This window comes from Melanerpes formicivorus, unplaced genomic scaffold (genome assembly GCF_026170545.1).
Source record: "Melanerpes formicivorus ecotype bairdi unplaced genomic scaffold, bMelFor1.0.p_v2 SCAF_2696, whole genome shotgun sequence".
Taxonomy (NCBI): domain Eukaryota; kingdom Metazoa; phylum Chordata; class Aves; order Piciformes; family Picidae; genus Melanerpes; species Melanerpes formicivorus.
The window spans coordinates 251-15924 of record NW_027145047.1 but is presented as its reverse complement, the minus strand read 5'-3'; the positions used below and the strand labels follow the sequence as shown (position 1 = coordinate 15924).

The 15674-nt window shown below is 71.7% G+C and overlaps 2 protein-coding genes across 2 annotated transcripts; both read right to left on the bottom strand.

Annotated features, from left to right (window-relative positions):
- Positions 1-251: 251 nt before the first annotated feature.
- LOC137461618 (nck-associated protein 1-like) lies at positions 252-15445 on the bottom strand (the record flags this gene model as incomplete). Its single annotated transcript, XM_068171296.1, is given in 32 exon segments — positions 252-512; positions 1063-1152; positions 1238-1347; positions 1656-1772; positions 1877-1970; positions 2097-2114; positions 2116-2178; positions 2281-2363; positions 2467-2560; positions 3272-3369; positions 3476-3606; positions 4604-4822; positions 5446-5577; positions 6290-6429; positions 7019-7138; positions 8408-8425; positions 8427-8534; positions 8536-8542; positions 8922-9067; positions 10066-10124; positions 10351-10432; positions 10540-10672; positions 11210-11319; positions 11614-11710; positions 11988-12044; positions 12580-12733; positions 13785-13833; positions 13928-14065; positions 14164-14254; positions 14937-15079; positions 15188-15244; positions 15353-15445. Coding segments are annotated over 32 exon segments (3177 nt in total), but the record flags the coding sequence as incomplete, so codon positions are not given.
- LOC137461620 (uncharacterized) lies at positions 9145-9856 on the bottom strand (the record flags this gene model as incomplete). Its single annotated transcript, XM_068171298.1, is given in 3 exon segments — positions 9145-9167; positions 9170-9531; positions 9612-9856. Coding segments are annotated over 3 exon segments (630 nt in total), but the record flags the coding sequence as incomplete, so codon positions are not given.
- Positions 15446-15674: the final 229 nt, after the last annotated feature.

The window sequence follows — 15674 nt, the reverse complement described above, 5'->3', positions numbered from 1 at the left end:
AGGCGCGGAGCTGGGTCCTGGCCCCTTGGCATCGCAGCCTTCCCCCTCCCCACCACCACCACCCCCTGCGGCCCCCACCCCCAGATCCTCCTGAAGCCCCCTCAGGAGATCTCCCCCCCCCCCCCCGGAGGTTATTTCAGCTGAGGACACCGGAGCCGAGCGCCCGCAGCGGCCAAACGTTGCCCCCCATGGCCCCCCCCCCAACCCCTCGCCCCCCAGCCCCGAGCTCCGAGTCGAGCGCAGCCGTCGGGGGGCAGAAGCGCTTTAGTGAGGGCCGGGATGGGGACATCCCGCTGGCATCCAGGGGTCGAGGGAGAGCATGGGAGGAGGGGAGGGGGTCCTGATGGAAGGGTTGGGGTGCGGGGGGGGGGCCTGGCAAGTGGTGCTCAGTGCTGGGGGGCCCTGGCGAGCAGGTTCTCCCGGCACACCTCCCGGTAGGCGTTGCGCAGCAGCACGTAGGGGAAGCAGCTCTCCAGCATGTCCAGCGTCAGGAAGGAGGATTCGGCCACGATCTGGGGGGGGGGGAGAGGAGGGGGCCACAGGGTCAGCGACCCCTCCCACACCTCCCTCCGTTCCTCCTCCCCCCCCCTCCCCTCTCGGCGCAGAGAGGTTCCCCAGCTCCTCCCTGCTCTGCGCCCCCCTCCCTGCGCCCCTCGCCGCTGCCCCAGCTCCAGATTGAGACATTTGCATTTAAATTGCTTTGCAGCCGGGCCCCGGCGCTCCCTGAATGCCAATCCCGGGGGGGGGGGGGCGGGCTGGGTGCCTTGGCACACCCCCCCCCCGGGGCAAGGCCAGCCTCTCCCCTGGGGGTGTCGAGAGATGGAGCTGCCCCCCTCTCTGCCCTCCCCCTCCCCGAACCCGATCCCCAGCCAGAGCAGCCCAAGCAGGCTGCGGCCCCGGAGGGCTGGCAGAGGGAGCTGGGGTCCGGCAGCGACTGGGTCGTGCCCACCCAGGGGGGGCACCCCGAGGCTCTACCCACTCCACAGCCCACCCGGGGGGCCCCTGAGAGCACCCTGCTGCCCACCCCCCCACCCCCCCCCCACGCCCCCCCCCGCGGCTTACCAGCTGCAGCAGCAGGGCGACGGAGTCTCGGTTCCTCACCCGCACTCTGTCTGTCTCCTGGCCCAGCTGCAGGAGGCTGGCAGAGGCCAGCTGGAGGAAGGGATCCTGAGCGGTGCTGGGCACGGTGCCCACCCCGGGAGGGTGCCCCCACTGCCCCTCCCCCAGCCACTCTCACCAGCAGGAACTCCTTGAGGTGGGTCTCGATGTTCTTGTTGTGCAGGGTGAAGAGGGCGGCGGAGACCTGGATGATGGCTTTGGCCAGGCAGTGAATGTTGTTGTTGTAGCCTGGAGCACGGGGAGGGGGGTGAGAGGGAGATCGAGGACCGGCAGAAGGTCTGGGGACGGCAGAGAGCTGGGCCAGAAGGGTTGGGGGACAGCAGAGGCAGGCTGGGGGGCAGCAGAGGCAGGCTGGGGGGCAGCGCGGTCCCTGCCGTCGCCACCTCCTGCAGCTGCAGTGCTGGGGCCCCCGGCTCTGCCCGTCCCTGCCACCTCCCAGCACACACAGGGAGGGACATCAGGGCACTGTGGGGACAGAGCCAGGGCCTGGGGACAGAGGGACAAAGCTGGCAGGGCGGCAGGCAGCCAGGCCTCACCGTCCACCTCGGTGTTGTAGAAGGAGGCAGGGTCGGCAGCCAGCAGGGGCAGGGACACGGCCACGAAGACCAGGAGCAGGCAGGACACTTTGTAGTCCTCCTCTGAGGATGAGCCATCTGCCAGGGAGGTGACACTAGCCACAGGTCCCAGAGGGGGCCCAGGGGGTGCCAGGGAGGTGCCAGGGGTTGTGGAGGGGAAGGAGGGGGGGGGCAGGTGGTACCCATCTTGCTGCCAGCCAGGACGTTCACCAGCGCCGGGTCGAGCTCGCAGGGGATCCCCGCGGCTGAGGCCAGCTCGAAGATGCTGAGGGTGACCTGGGGGGGCACAGTGCCAAGGTGGCAACCCCTGCAGCCCCTCTGCAGTGCCACACGAGGCAGCAGCTGCCAGCCTCGCTCGGGGGGGGGGGCACCTTGCCCTCGCCCCCCTCGCTCGGCGCCCACCTGGATGTCGGTGTCGGGGGGTGACGACGTCGGTCAGGCACTCGATGGGGCCCAGCAGGAAGGGGCAGTGGTGGGCAAAGACCTGCAGGGGGGGAGAGAGAGGGGGTCGGGGGGCGCTCAGGAGGTGCTGCCCACCCCACCCTGGGGGCGGGGGAGGTGCCAGTGGGGCGGGGGGGCCACCCACGTCGCGCAGCCCCTGCTGGGCCATGGCTCGGAAGCTGAGGATCTCCCCGACGATGGTCATGCGCTTCAGGACGTTCTCAGCCGCTGTTGGGGGGAAGGACACAAAGTGGGGCAGCTGCAGGCTCTGCCCCCAACCCCCCCCCCCGAGTGCCAGGGTGCCCCCCAGCCCCCTCCCCCCCAGACTCACAGGTCAGGCGTGGCAGCAGAGCTGCCATCTGCTCGGGCTGGCAGGAGCTGGAGCGCAGCTGCACCAAGGTGTCCATGTTCTCTGTCACCAGCTTCTGTTGGGGGGGGATGTGGGGGGAGGGACAGGGGGTCCTGGCCTCTCTCTTCCTCTCCCCTTCTCCCCCCAGGGAGAAGTCCAGGGGACAAGCAAGGGACTGGGCTGCTCCCCGAGGTGGCCCTGCTGGACCTGTCAGGGCTGCACCCCAGAAGCGGAGCCCAGCAGCCCAGCACTGGGCCCAGTCCCTGATCCTGATCCCGGTCCCTGATCCTGATCCCGGTCCCTGATCCTGGTCCCAGACCCTGCTCCCAGTCCCTGACCCTGATCCCAGTCCCTGACCCTGGTCCTAGTCCCTGATCCTGCTCCCAGTCCCTGACCCTGATCCCAGTCCCTGACCCTGGTCCTAGTCCCTGATCCTGCTCCCAGTCCCTGATCCTGCTCCCAGTCCCTGACCCTGGTCCCTGATCCTGATCCCGGTCCCAGATCCTGGTCCTAGTCCCTGCCCCTGATCCCTGCCCCTGGTCCCAATCCCTGCCCCTGATCCTAGTCCCAGATCCTGGTCCCAGTCCCCATTCCCAGTGCCCAGCACCAGGGTGGCAGTGCCAGTGCCCTGTCCCATGGATGCCAGTGCCCATTCCCGCGGGGTGGCAGCGCCGGTGCCCTGTCCCCGGGTGCCAGTGCCCATTCCCGCGGGTGGCACTGCCCATTCCCCGCGGTTGGCAGCGCCGGTGCCCAGCGCCAGGCTGGCAGTGCCAGCGCCCAGCCGCACCTTGAGCTCGGTGACCTGGGAGCCCACATGCCACAGGAGGTTGTCGCTGAGGAACTTGATGCCGTAGGGGCCCAGCAGCTCTGCCAGCGCTCGCAGCTCTGCGCCCGGGGCGGGGAGGACGGGGGGGGGCGGAGGGTGGTCAGAGGGGGCAGGAGGCGACGCCCCCCGCCTCAAATCCCACCTCGCCCCCCCGGCGGCCCTCACCGGAGACGTCGGAGAACTCGGCGGCGCTGAAGGGAGGTTGCCCCTCCCGCGGCACGGTGCTGAACGCCTGCAGCGCCGGGGCCAGGACGATGGCTCCGGTGCTGGCCTGGCGCAGCAGAGCCTCCAGGTACCTGCGGGGAGGTGGAGCTGGGCCGGCTCGGAAGAGACCTCCGAAGCTCCTCCGGTCTCCAGCCCCCCCTGCAGCCAGCAGGGACAGCCCCGAGCCGAGCAGGCTGCCCGGGGCCTCATCCAGCCTCACCCTGAGCATCTCCAGGGCAGGACCCCCCGGGGCAGCTCCCTGGGCAGCCTGTGCCAGGCTCTCACCACCCCCATGGGCAACAACTTCTTCCCCACAGCCAACCTGAGCCTCCCCACTCCCAGCTCTGCTCCATCCCTCCCTGACAGCCTCCCAAGTCCCTCCCCAGCCTCCCTGCAGCCCCCTGGGAGGCCACCAGAAGGTCTCCCTGGAGCCTTCTCCTCCCCAGCCTGCACCACCCCAACCCTCTCAGGCTGTGCTCAGCTCCAGCCCTCTGCTCCTCCTCCTCCTGGCCCTTCCCTGGACACCTTCCAGCCCCTCCAGAGCCTTCCTGGAGCAGAGGCTCCAGGACTCCTTCTCCCACCCCCCTCCCCAACCTCCCCCCCAAGCCTCCTCTCCCTTCATCCCCCCCAAGCCTCCTCTCCCTGCAGCCCCTGGGAGGCCACCAGAAGGTCTCCCGGGAGCCTTCTCCCCCTCCTGTGGCCGAGGTGGGGTCGGGGTCGAGGCTTGGCCTGGCTGCTCCTCCCTCCAGCTCCTCCCTCCCCACTCCCCCTGACGCCCCCCAGGGACCCCATTGGCCTCCGTGGCCACCAGGGGCTGACGCTTGCTGGTGGCCACCAGGGCACACTTGGTAGTGGCCCCCAGGGCACACTGCTGACACTCGGTGGTGGCCACCAGGGCACACTTGCTGGTGGCCACCAGGGCTCCGCAGCTCCCTCCCCCCAGGCAGGAGCTCAGGGCTGGGGAGGGAGCTGCGGAGCTCAGCGATTCCAACCCCCCCCCTGCCGGAGCAGGACCGCAGGGTCCCTGCTGCTGCCCCTCCCCAGCCCACCCCCCCTGGGAGGGGCAGCCGTGGGGGCTGGGGGGCTGACCAGTTGGTGTAGATGGTGGTGAGGGTCTGCTGGCCGGCGGCGTCCCGGGGCTGCGTCTGCTGCAGGAGCACTCCGCGGAGCAGGCGGCCGGTGTCCAGCCCCAGCAGCTGGCCCAGGCTCTGCACCAGGCTCAGGTAGGAGCTCAGCCCCAGCAGCACCTCCGAGGGCCTGGCCACCTCCTGGGTAGCCTGGTTGTAGCCTGCCATGGCCACGATGGCCCTGGGGGGGACAGCAGGGGGGTTGCTCAGAGAGGGAGGTGGCCAAGGGGCAGCTCCCTGCTGGCTGCCACCGGCACCAGGCTCAGGGAGGAGCTCAGCACCTCCTGAGTGACCTGGCTGCAGCCTGCCATGGCCACAAGGGCTCTGCAGGGACAGAGTTGGCCAAGGGGCAGCTGCCTGCTGCCAGCCAGAGCCCAAAGCCCAGCACCAAGCTCAGGGAGGAGCTCAGCACCTCCTAGGTGGCCTGGTTGCATCCTGCCATGGCCACAAGGGCTCTGCAGGGACAGAGGTGGCCGGGGGTCACCTCCCTGGTGACAGCCACCAGCACCAGGCTCAGGGAGGAGCTCAGCACCTCCTGAGTGACCTGGCTGCAGCCTGCCATGGCCACAAGGGCTCTGCAGGGACAGAGGTGGCCAAGGGGCAGCTGCCTGCTGCCAGCCAGAGCCCAAAGCCCAGCACCAAGCTCAGGGAGGAGCTCAGCACCTCCTAGGTGGCCTGGTTGCAGCCTGCCATGGCCACAAGGGCTCTGCAGGGACAGAGGTGGCCAAGTGTCACCTCCCTGGTGACAGTCCCAGCCCAAACCCTGCCCCTGGTGCCCAGGCTGGTGCCCAGGCTGGTGCCCACCTGCTGAGTCTCCTCTCCAGCTGGCAGCTGATGTACTCTGCTGGGGTCACTGTGTGCCCAAAGACCTCGAAGCTGGGCACCAGGTTGAGGCTGAGGGAGAGCTCTGCCAGGCTCAGGTGCAGCTTGTCCAGGCTGGGGGGAGGGGGTCCGGGGGTGGGTGGGCACCCAGCTGCCATCAGCCAGGGCACAGCCCCCTGGGGACCACCCCCTGGGCTCCCCCCTGCTCATGCTGTGGTGTGTCCCCCCCCCCAGCCTGCCCACAGCCACTGCTGGCTGCCAGCCCCCTGCCCACTGTGCCAGCCCCCTGCCTGCTGTGCCAGCCCCCTGCCCACTGTGCCAGCCCTCTGCCCACTGTGCCAGCCCCCTGCCCACCCTTGCTAACCCCCTGCCCACTGTGCCAGCCCCCTGCCCACTGTGCCAGCCCCCTGCCTGCTGTGCCAGCCCCCTACCCACCCTTGCTAACCCCCTGCCCGCTGTGCCACCCCCTACCCACCCTTGCTAACCCCCTGCCCATCTTTCCCAGCCCCCTGCCCACCCTTGCTAACCCCCTGCCCACTGTGCCAGCCCCCTGCCCGCTGTGCCAGCCCTCTGCCCACTGTGCCAGCCCCGTGCCCGCTGTGCCAGCCCCCTGCCCTCCCTTCCCAGCCTCTTACCCTCCCTTCCCAGCCCTCTGCCCTCCCTTCTCAGCCCTCTGCCCACTGTGCCAGCCCCCTGCCCGTTGTGCCAGCCCCCTGCCCACCCTTCCCAGCCCTCTGCCCTCCCTTCTCAGCCCTCTGCCCACTGTGCCAGCCCCCTGCCCGCTGTGCCAGCCCCTGCCCGCTGTGCCAGCCGCGGGGGGGCTCACTTGGTGCTGAGGGTCCTGTCCCTGCGCCGGCTCTCGCTGCCTGCTGTCTGCCTCTCGGCCTCTCCCTTCCTGCCGGCTGCCTTCGGAGCCTTCCTGCCGCGGGCGGTGCTGAGGCTGCCGGCGCAGCGCTGCGGCAGCAGCTGGGGGGGGGGGGGGGCAGGAGGTCACCGGGGGGGGATGGAGTCCCCAAGGATAGCCCAGGAAGGGCCTCGGGGGGCAGCATCCTGCCAGGGGCTCCCTCTCCCCCCCCCCCCCGACCAGGGGCTGGGGGAACACAAGAGGCCAAGGAGAGCACAGAGGTCCTGGGGATCCCCAAAGGGCAAAGGGACCCCAAAGGGCACTGAGGTCCTGGAGGTGGTGGAGACCCCCAAGGGCTACAGGGACCCCAAAGAGCACAGGGACCCCAAAGGGCACAGGGGCCCTGGAGGTGATGGAGATCTCTGAGGTCCTGGAGACCCCCAAAGGCCACAGGGACCCCCAAAACCATAGGGATCCCAAAGGGACACAGGGACCCCCAAAAGGCCACAGGGACCCCAAAGGGCACAGAGACCCCAAAGGGCACAGAGGTCCTGGAGGTGATGGAGACCTCTGAGGTCCTGGAGACCCCCAAAGACCACAGGGACCCCAAAAACCACAGGGACCCCAAAGGGCCACAGAGGCCACAGGGGTCCTGGAGGTGGTGGAGCCCCCCCCCCCCCCCCCCCAAGCCCCCCAGGAGCTGCCCCTCACCTGCTGGCTGAGGCTGTGCTGCTCAGCACAGGCATCCATGAGGCAGCTGCAGGCCTGGCTGGCAACCTGCTCCAGGAACCTCTGGCACAGCCCCAGGGCTGTGGCCTTCAGCTGGGGATACTGGCAGAGGGCACAGGGACAGCCCTGGCACCAGCCCAGCAGCTGGCACCAGCCCCAGGGTGCCACACACACAGCCTTGGCACCAGCCCAGCAGCTGGCACCTGCCCCAGCCTGCCACACACACAGCCCTGGCACCAGCCCAGCAGCTGGCACTTGCCCCAGGGTGCCACACACACAGCCCTGGCACCAGCCCAGCAGCTGGCACCCACCCCAGCCTGCCACACACACAGCCCTGGCACCAGCCCAGCAGCTGGCACCGGCCCCAGCCTGCCACACACACAGCCCTGGCACCAGCCCAGCAGCTGGCACCAGCCCCAGCCTGCCACACACACAGCCCTGGCACCAGCCCAGCAGCTGGCACCTGCCCCAGCCTGCCACACACACAGCCCTGGCACCAGCCCAGCAGCTGGCACCCACCCCAGCCTGTCACACACACAGCCCTGGCACCAGCCCAGCAGCTGGCACCCACCCCAGCCTGCCACACACACAGCCCTGGCACCAGCCCAGCAGCTGGCACCTGCCCCAGCCTGCCACACACACAGCCCTGGCACCAGCCCAGAAGCTGGCACTGGCCCCAGGGTGCCACACACACAGCCCTGGCACCAGTCCAGCAGCTGGCACTTGCCCCAGGGTGCCACACACACAGCCCTGGCACCAGCCCAGCAGCTGGCACTTGCCTCAGGGTGCCACACACACAGCCCTGGCACCAGCCCAGCAGCTGGCACCAGCCCCAGCCTGCCACACACACAGCCCTGGCACCAGCCCAGCAGCTGGCACCTGCCCCAGCCTGCCACACACACAGCCCTGGCACCAGCCCAGCAGCTGGCACCTGCCCCAGCCTGCCACACACACAGCCCTGGCACCAGCCCAGCAGCTGGCACCTGCCCCAGCCTGCCACACACACAGCCCTGGCACCAGCCCAGCAGCTGGCACCGGCCCCAGCCTGCCACACACACAGCCCTGGCACCAGCCCAGCAGCTGGCACCTGCCCCAGGGTGCCACCAGCTGCCCTTGCCCCCCCACCCACTGCTGCCCTGCCACCTCCAGCTGAGTGCTCCTCTGTGCCCATGCCCCCCTTGCCCCCTGCCCCCTGTGCCCCCCATGCCCCCTCTGCCCCATGCCCTTCATCCCTCCCATGCCCCCAATGCCCCCCATGCCCCCTCTGTCCCCATGCCCCTCATCCCCCCCCATGCCTCCCCATGCCCCCCGTGCCCCCCTGCTGCCTGTGCCCCCCGTGCCCACCGTGCCCGCCGTGCCCCCCGGGCTCACCTCCTCGGGGCAGAGGGGGGTGCAGGGCGCTGGGGAGGTGGCTGCAGAGCAGGGGGAAGGCCAAGCTGTGGCGCAGCCCCGAGGCCTCCTGCAGGCTCAGCTGAAACATCTGCTCCAGGGGGCGGGGGGTAGAAACTGGGGGGGCACGGCCAGGGGGGCACGGGGGGCAAAGAGGGGCACGGGGGGCAGCAGAGGGGGAAAGAGGGCAGCAAAGGGGCACAGAGGGCAGCAGAAGGGCACAGGAGGCAGCAAAGAGGGCAGCAGAGGGGGAAGAGGGCAGCAGAGGGGCAAAGAGGGCATCTGTCAGTGCCACCTGGCATTGCTGCCCCTGGCACCTAACCCTTGCCCACCCTCTCCCTCAGCTCCCTCCCCCAGGGCCCTCCCCCCAGCCCCCTCCCAGTGCCGCTGGGCTGCAGGCTGTGCCCCCACCAGGGGCAGGGGGCTGCCCCCTCCCGCAACAGGGGCAAGGGGGGCGCCGTGCCCGCGCCGGGGGGCACCCGGGGGGGGCGCTCACCAGAGGTCAGAGAGGTCAGAGGTCTCCTGCAGGAGCTCCTCCAGGCCGTCCAGCAGCTTGGTGTGGAACACGATGAGGTTCAGCACCTGAGCCACGGCCGGGTGGGAGCCCAGCGGCAGAGCTGCCTTGGCCACGCTGCTGTAGGCCTGCGGGCACAGCGGGCAGGGCTGGGCACGGGGCTGGGCATAGGGGATAAGGGCAGGGCTGGGCACGGGGCAGGGCTGGGCATCGGGTGGGGCACAGGGCAGGGCCGGGCACGGGGATGGGCACAGGGAATGGGGCTGGGCACGGGGCGGGACACGGGGTGGGGCACAGGGCAGTGCTGGGCACGGGGCTGGGCACAGGGGATAAGGGCAGGGCAGGGCTGGGCACCTTGCGGGGCACGGGGCTGGGAAGAGAGGAAGGGGAGGGGCAGAGAGTGGCAACAGGGCTGGGGAGGGGATGGGCACAGGGAGAGGGACAAGAAGGGGGACAGGGAGATGGAGAGGGAGAGGAACAGGGACAGGGAGGGCGAATAGGAACAGGGACAAGGAGAGGGAGAGGGACCCGGAGAGGGTCGGGGCCGGGGCTGGGGCTGGGGTCGGGGTTGGGGCCGGGATCAGGGTCGGGGCTGGGGCCGGGGCCGGGGTCGGGGGTCGGGATCAGGGTCGGGGCTGCGGCTGGGGTCGGGGTCGGGGCTGGGGTCGGGGCCGGGGTCGGGGGTCGGGGCCGGGGCCGGGATCAGGGTCGGGGCTGGGGTCGGGGTCGGGGTCGGGGTTGGGGCTGGGGCTGGGGCTGGGGCTGGGGTCGGGGCCGGGGTCGGGGCTGGGGCTGGGGTCGGAGCCGGGATCAGGGTCAGGGTCGGGGCCGGGGTCGGGGTCGGGGCTGGGGCTGGGGTCGGGGCCGGGGTCGGGGCTGGGGCCGGGGTCAGGGTCGGGGCCGGGATCAGGGTCAGGGTCGGGGCCGGGGTCGGGGTCGGGGCTGGGGCTGGGGTCGGGGCCGGGGGTCGGGGCTGGGGCCGGGGTCAGGGTCGGGGCCGGGATCAGGGTCAGGGTCGGGGCCGGGGTCGGGGTCGGGGCTGGGGCTGGGGTCGGGGCCGGGGTCGGGGCTGGGGCTGGGGTCGGGGCCGGGGTCGCGGCAGGCTGAGCAGAGGCTGAGGGCAGACCTGGAGGCGGAACCAGTCGAGGCGCAGCGCTCGGAAGTCAAACTGCTCCTGGTCAGCAGCTGCGGGCAGAGCCAGAGCTGGGCAGGGGCTGGGGGGGCTCCGGGGGTGCCAGCCGGGGGGGGTGCCAGCCTGGCACCCCACAGGGCACCCCAGAGCTGCTCTCCCCCTCCCCGCAAGCCCCTGCCCGGCTGCCCGGCCGGGCCCAGGAGCGCCGCAGGGCTCCCGGGACAGGGGGAGGTTGGTCCCTGGGCGGTGCCAGGGAGGTGCCAGGGAGGTGCCAGGTACCTTCCTTGCCCGAGAGAGCCGAGAGGGTGCTGACGAAGGAGGAGAGGATGACTGACTCCTCCTCGGGGCACACCGAGAGGTTCTGCGGGCACAGAGCTGCGGGTGGGCACCGGGGAGGGGGCCGAGGGGGACGGTGCCAGCCCCCGGGGGGGGCGATGCCAGCCCCGCGGTGGGCAGTGCCAGCCGTACCTGGATGACCTCGCTGAGCACCAGGGCGTCGAAGCGAGCCAGGTAGGGGCCGTGGTAGCGCCGCAGGAGCTGCTGCCGCTGCCGTGCCAGGCGCCGCAGCTGCTCCACCAGGAACAGCAGCTCTGCCACCTGGCTGGCACCGCGGGGCAGGGGGGGGCACCCGTCAGCACCGCGGCTGTGCCCCCCCGCTGCCAGCCGAGCCCTGCCCCCCGCCCCGGACCCAACCCCGGAGCCAGCTGCACCCCACACCCCCCCCAGCCGCAGTGCCAGCTGCGCCCCCCCGAGGCGCCTGTGCCACCCGAGTGCCACCTGTGCCACCCAAATGCTACCTGTGCCCCCAAGTGCCACCTGTGCCCCCCAAGTGCCACCTGTGCCACCCATCTAACTGTGCCCTCCCGAGGCACCTGTGCCCACCAAGTGCCACCTGTGCCCCCCAGCAAGCTGTGCCCCCCCAGCTAGCTGTGCCCCGCCCAAGTGCCCCCATGCCCCCCAGCAAGCTGTGCCCCCCAAGTGCCCCCTATGCCCCCAAGTGCCACCTGTGCCCCCCCAGGTACCAGCTGTGCCCACCCCCGCCGCAGGGCAGTGCCCACCAGCCGCCCTGGTTGCCCCGAGCCGGGGGTGTGCCCGGCGGGGCCGGCTCCCTCCCGGTGCCCACGGCCCCGGTGCCAACCTGTCCACGAAGTCCTCTGGGCTCCTGCTCTTGGTGACGTGCCCGGCGTGCCGTGCCAGCCATGCCAGCTCGTCCCGGCACAGGGACAGCGCCATGAACACCAGCAGAGCCTGGGCACCGCGGGGGGGCAACGGGGGGGGAGGGCTTGAGGGGCACCCAAGGTGGCACCACCTGCCCTGGGCACCACGGGGGGGCTTGAGGGCACCATGGTGGCACCACCAGCCCTGGGCACCACAGGGGGGGCTTGAGGGCACCCAGGGTGGCACCACTCGCCCTGGGCACCGGGTGCCAGCGGCTGGCAGGGGCAGTGCCTGCCCCACCCGCAGCCGGTTCAGACCCAAGGCAGCGCCTGGCACCCGAACCCTGCCCCCCCCCAACCTCCCCCCCCCCCGCCCGGTGCCCACCTTGGGTGCCAGCAGCCCAGGTTGGTCCTCCAGCAGTGCCCACAGCTCCCTCACAGCCCCTCGCAGGTAACTCCTCCGGCCCCGGTGCAGGGCACCGCTGCGGGCAGGGAGGGGGCACGGGGGGGGTCAGGGGGGGTCAAGGGGGGGGTCAGGGGTGGGGGGCACCCAACCGACCCCCCCCCAGCCCCCCCCCGGCGCCAGCAGAGCCAGCAGCAGCAGCTGGCACGGGCAGGAGCTGTGGCACAGGGGGGCACCGGAGCAGGGCACATCCCCCCCCCCCCCCCGGGTGCTGCCAGCCTCCGGGAGGAGCTCCTGGGTGCCCCCCCCCCCGCCCCGTGCCAGCCCCCGGGGGGTGCCCAGGGGGTGCCCCCAACCTGTGAGCCACTGCCAGCTCCTTGCACTCCTTGACGTCTGCCACTCGCTTGCCAAACCTGCAGGAGGGCCCCGGGTTGGCACTGCCCCTGGCACAGGCCCCCAGGCTGGCACCCAGCAGAGACCCAGGACGCCCTCCCCCCGGCCAGGGGCACCCAGTACCAGCCCCTGGCACCCAGCACAGCACCCCAGAGAGCCCCTGGCACTTCCCCTGGCACCCAGCACGGCACCCAGCACAGCACCCCAAGGAGCCCCTGGCACACTCCCTGGCACACCCCCTGGCACCCAGCACAGCACCCAAAGGAGCTCCTGGCACATCCCCTGGCACCCAGTGCAATGCCATGGCACCCAGCACAGCACCCAGCACACCCCCTGGCACACCCCCTGGCACCCAGCATGGCACCCAGCACAGCACCCGAGGGAGCCCCTGGCACACTCCCTGACACATCCCCTGGCACCCAGCACAGCACCCAGCACAGCACCCAGCACACCCCCTGACACACCCCCTGGCACCCAGCACGGCACCCAGCACGGCACCCAGCACCCCCCTGGCACCCCCCCGGCTGGCAGCGGTGCCCGCGGTGCCCGCCGTACCCTTTGAGGCTGCCCAGCAGCTCCTCGCAGGCTCTGTGCACCGCCAGGGCCTCGTCCCGCAGCAGGGAGATGTAGAGGGAGCCCTGCAGGGCCTGGCGCCACAGCTCCTGGCACGGGGGCGCGCTCAGTGCCCCCGGGCACACCAGGAAGCCCACTGCGGGCACAAGGGCGCTCAGCCAGGTGCCAGCCCCGCGGCGGGCAGGGGCACGGCCCCTGGGTGGGGGGGGGGGGGAGGGGGGTGCACTGGGGAGTTGGTGCCAGCCTGGTTGGGGACCCAGCGCCCAGGTGGCACCGGGGACCCTGTGCCCAGGTGGGTGAGGACCCCGTGCCCAGCTGGCAGGGTGCCCCTGTGCCCGGGTGGCACTGAGGACCCTGTGCCCAGGTGGGTGAGGACCCCGTGCCCAGCTGGCAGGGTGCCCCTGTGCCCGGGTGGCACTGAGGACCCTGTGCCCAGGTGGCACCGGGGAGTTTGTGCCCATATGGGTGAGGACCCTGTGCCCAGGTGGCATTGGGGACCCTGTGCCGGGGTGGCACCGGGGACCCTGTGCCCTTAGGGGCTTGGGGACTTTATGCCCATGTGGGCAAAGACCCTGTGCCCAGGTGGCACTGGGGACTTTGTGCCCGGGTGGCAGGTTGCCCCTGTGACCGGGTGGCACTGGGGACCCTGTGCCCAGTTGGCATTGGCAACTCCCTGCCCAGCTGTCAGGGTGCCCCTGTGCCCAGGTGGCACTGGGGACCCAGTGCCCAGGGACACTGAGGAGTCTATGCCCAGTTGGCAGGGTGCCCCATGCCCGGGTGGCACTGAGGACCCTGTGCCCAGCTGGCCCTGTGCCCATGTGGCAGGACGCCCCCGTGCCCAGGTGGCACTGAGGACCCTGTGCCCAGCTGGCAGGCTGCCCCTTGCCCGGGTGGCACTGAGGACCCCGTGCCCAGCTGGCAGGTTGCCCCTTGCCCGGGTGGCACTGAGGACCCTATGCCCAGCTGGCAGGGCGCCCCCGTGCCCGGGTGGCACTGAGGACCCCGTGCCCAGCTGGCAGGGCGCCCCCGTGCCCGGGTGGCACTGAGGACCCCATGCCCAGCTGGCAGGGTGCCCCGTGCCCGGGTGGCACTGAGGACTCTATGCCCAGCTGGCAGGTTGCCTCATGCCCGGGTGGCACTGAGGACCCCGTGCCCAGCTGGCAGGGTGCCCCGTGCCCAGCACTCACGCAGGATCCAGCGCTCCATCACCTCCAGGGACAGATACTCGCAGGCCACCTGGGGGGGGGCACAAGTGCCAGGCTGTCAGCGTGCCCACCCCCGCTGCCCCCCTCCCTCCCCGGCGTGCCCAGGGGGCGGGGCTGGCACTCACGGTGTCGGAGGTGGCAGGGCTGAGCATGGTGCCCGCCGTGCCCAGCAGGCTGAGCAGCTGCTGGCACTGCCACTGCTCGGCGCCCAGGTTGCGGCGGGCGAAGAGGTGGCGCAGGGAGAGGAGGGCAGCGCTGAGAGCCTGGCAGGGGGCACAGAGGAGACCTCCCTGAAGGGCGGGGCGGGGCGGGGCGGGGCGGGGCCCCGCGGGGAGGGGCGGGGCAGGAGCCTGGGCCCCACCTCCGTGTGGGGTCCGAACTCCTCGGTCAGCTTCTTGAGGGGGTGGTCGTAGTCCAGCACCAGCTGTGCCAGGCGGGCGAAGCCGGGGTCGCTGCGGGCACAGGCACAGAGGGGTTGGGGGGTGGGCATAGAGGGGTGGGGAGGTACCCAGGGGCTGGGGATGGGCACAGAGGGGATGGGGACTGGCACCCAGGGGCTGGGGGTGGGCACAGAGGGATTGGAGATGGGCACAGAGGGCCCGGGGATGGGCACAGAGAGGTGGGGAGGTACCCAGGGGCTGGGGATGGGCACAGAGGGGATGGGGACTGGCACCCAGGGGCTGGGGGTGGGCACAGAGGGATTGGAGATGGGCACAGAGGGCTCGGGGGTGGGCACAGAGGGGATGGGGACTGGCACCCAGGGGCTGGGGGTGGGCATAGAGGGATTGGAGATGGGCACAGAGGGCTCGGGGGTGGGCACAGAGGGGTGGGGACAGGCAGAAAGGGTCTTGGGCATGGGCATAGAGAGTGGCTGGGGACAGCCCCCCTAGAGGGCACGATGGGGTCCGGGGAGGGCCAGCCCCGGGGAGGAGCTGTGCCAACCCCGGGACGAGCCGTGCCAGCCCCGGGACGAGCCGTGCCAGCCGCGGGACGAGCCGTGCCAGCCCCGGGAATGAGCCATGCCAGCCCCGGGACGAGCCGTGCCAGCCCCGGACGAGCCGTGCCAGCCGCAGGATGAGCCGTGCCAGGCCCGGGACGAGCCGTGCCAGCCGCGGGAGGGCCTGTGCCAGCCACCTGGTGCCATGGCTCATCTGGTGGGCACAGTGGTAGAGGCCGATGAGCAGGCGCCGCTCCTCGATGCGTGCCAGCAGCAGCACCAGGGACACGTAGGTGACAACCAGGTCCAGGTAGCTCTTGGTGAGGTCGTAGTTGATGTGCTGGGGGCGGGGGGGGGAGGGGGCACAGCCCTCAGCACGCTGCCAGGGGCCGTGCCAACCCCCCCCTCCCCGCGATGCCAGCCCTCCGGCCCCCCCGGGGGCACTCACGATGTCGAAGAAGCAGCGGTTGGCATCGATGGCGCTCAGCAGTTCGTAGACGTGGTCCTGGCGGGCAGGGCACGGCTGGCATCGGCGCTGCGGTGCCAGGGCCGTGCCCACCTCACCCACCCCACACCCCCCCCCCGGGGGCACTGCTGTGCCCTCCCGGCTCACCCTGAACTCCAGGACGTCCAGGAAGGAGAGGTAGAAAGGTGCCAGGGCCCTGGCGATGTCCTCTCGGGCACGGTGCACCGGCCCCAGGTGCTGCTGCGGGGGGACACGGAGGGGACAGTGAGGAGGGGGACACAGAGGGGACACTCGGGGTGGGGGGACACAGGGGGGACAGTGAGGAGGGGGAGCACTGAGGAGGGGGGGGACACAGGGGACACTCGGGGGGGATGACACAGAGGGGGCAGTGAGGAGGGGGACACTCAGGGGACACTCGGGGTGGGGGAACACAGGGGGGACAGTGAGGAGGGGAGGGGGACACAGAGGG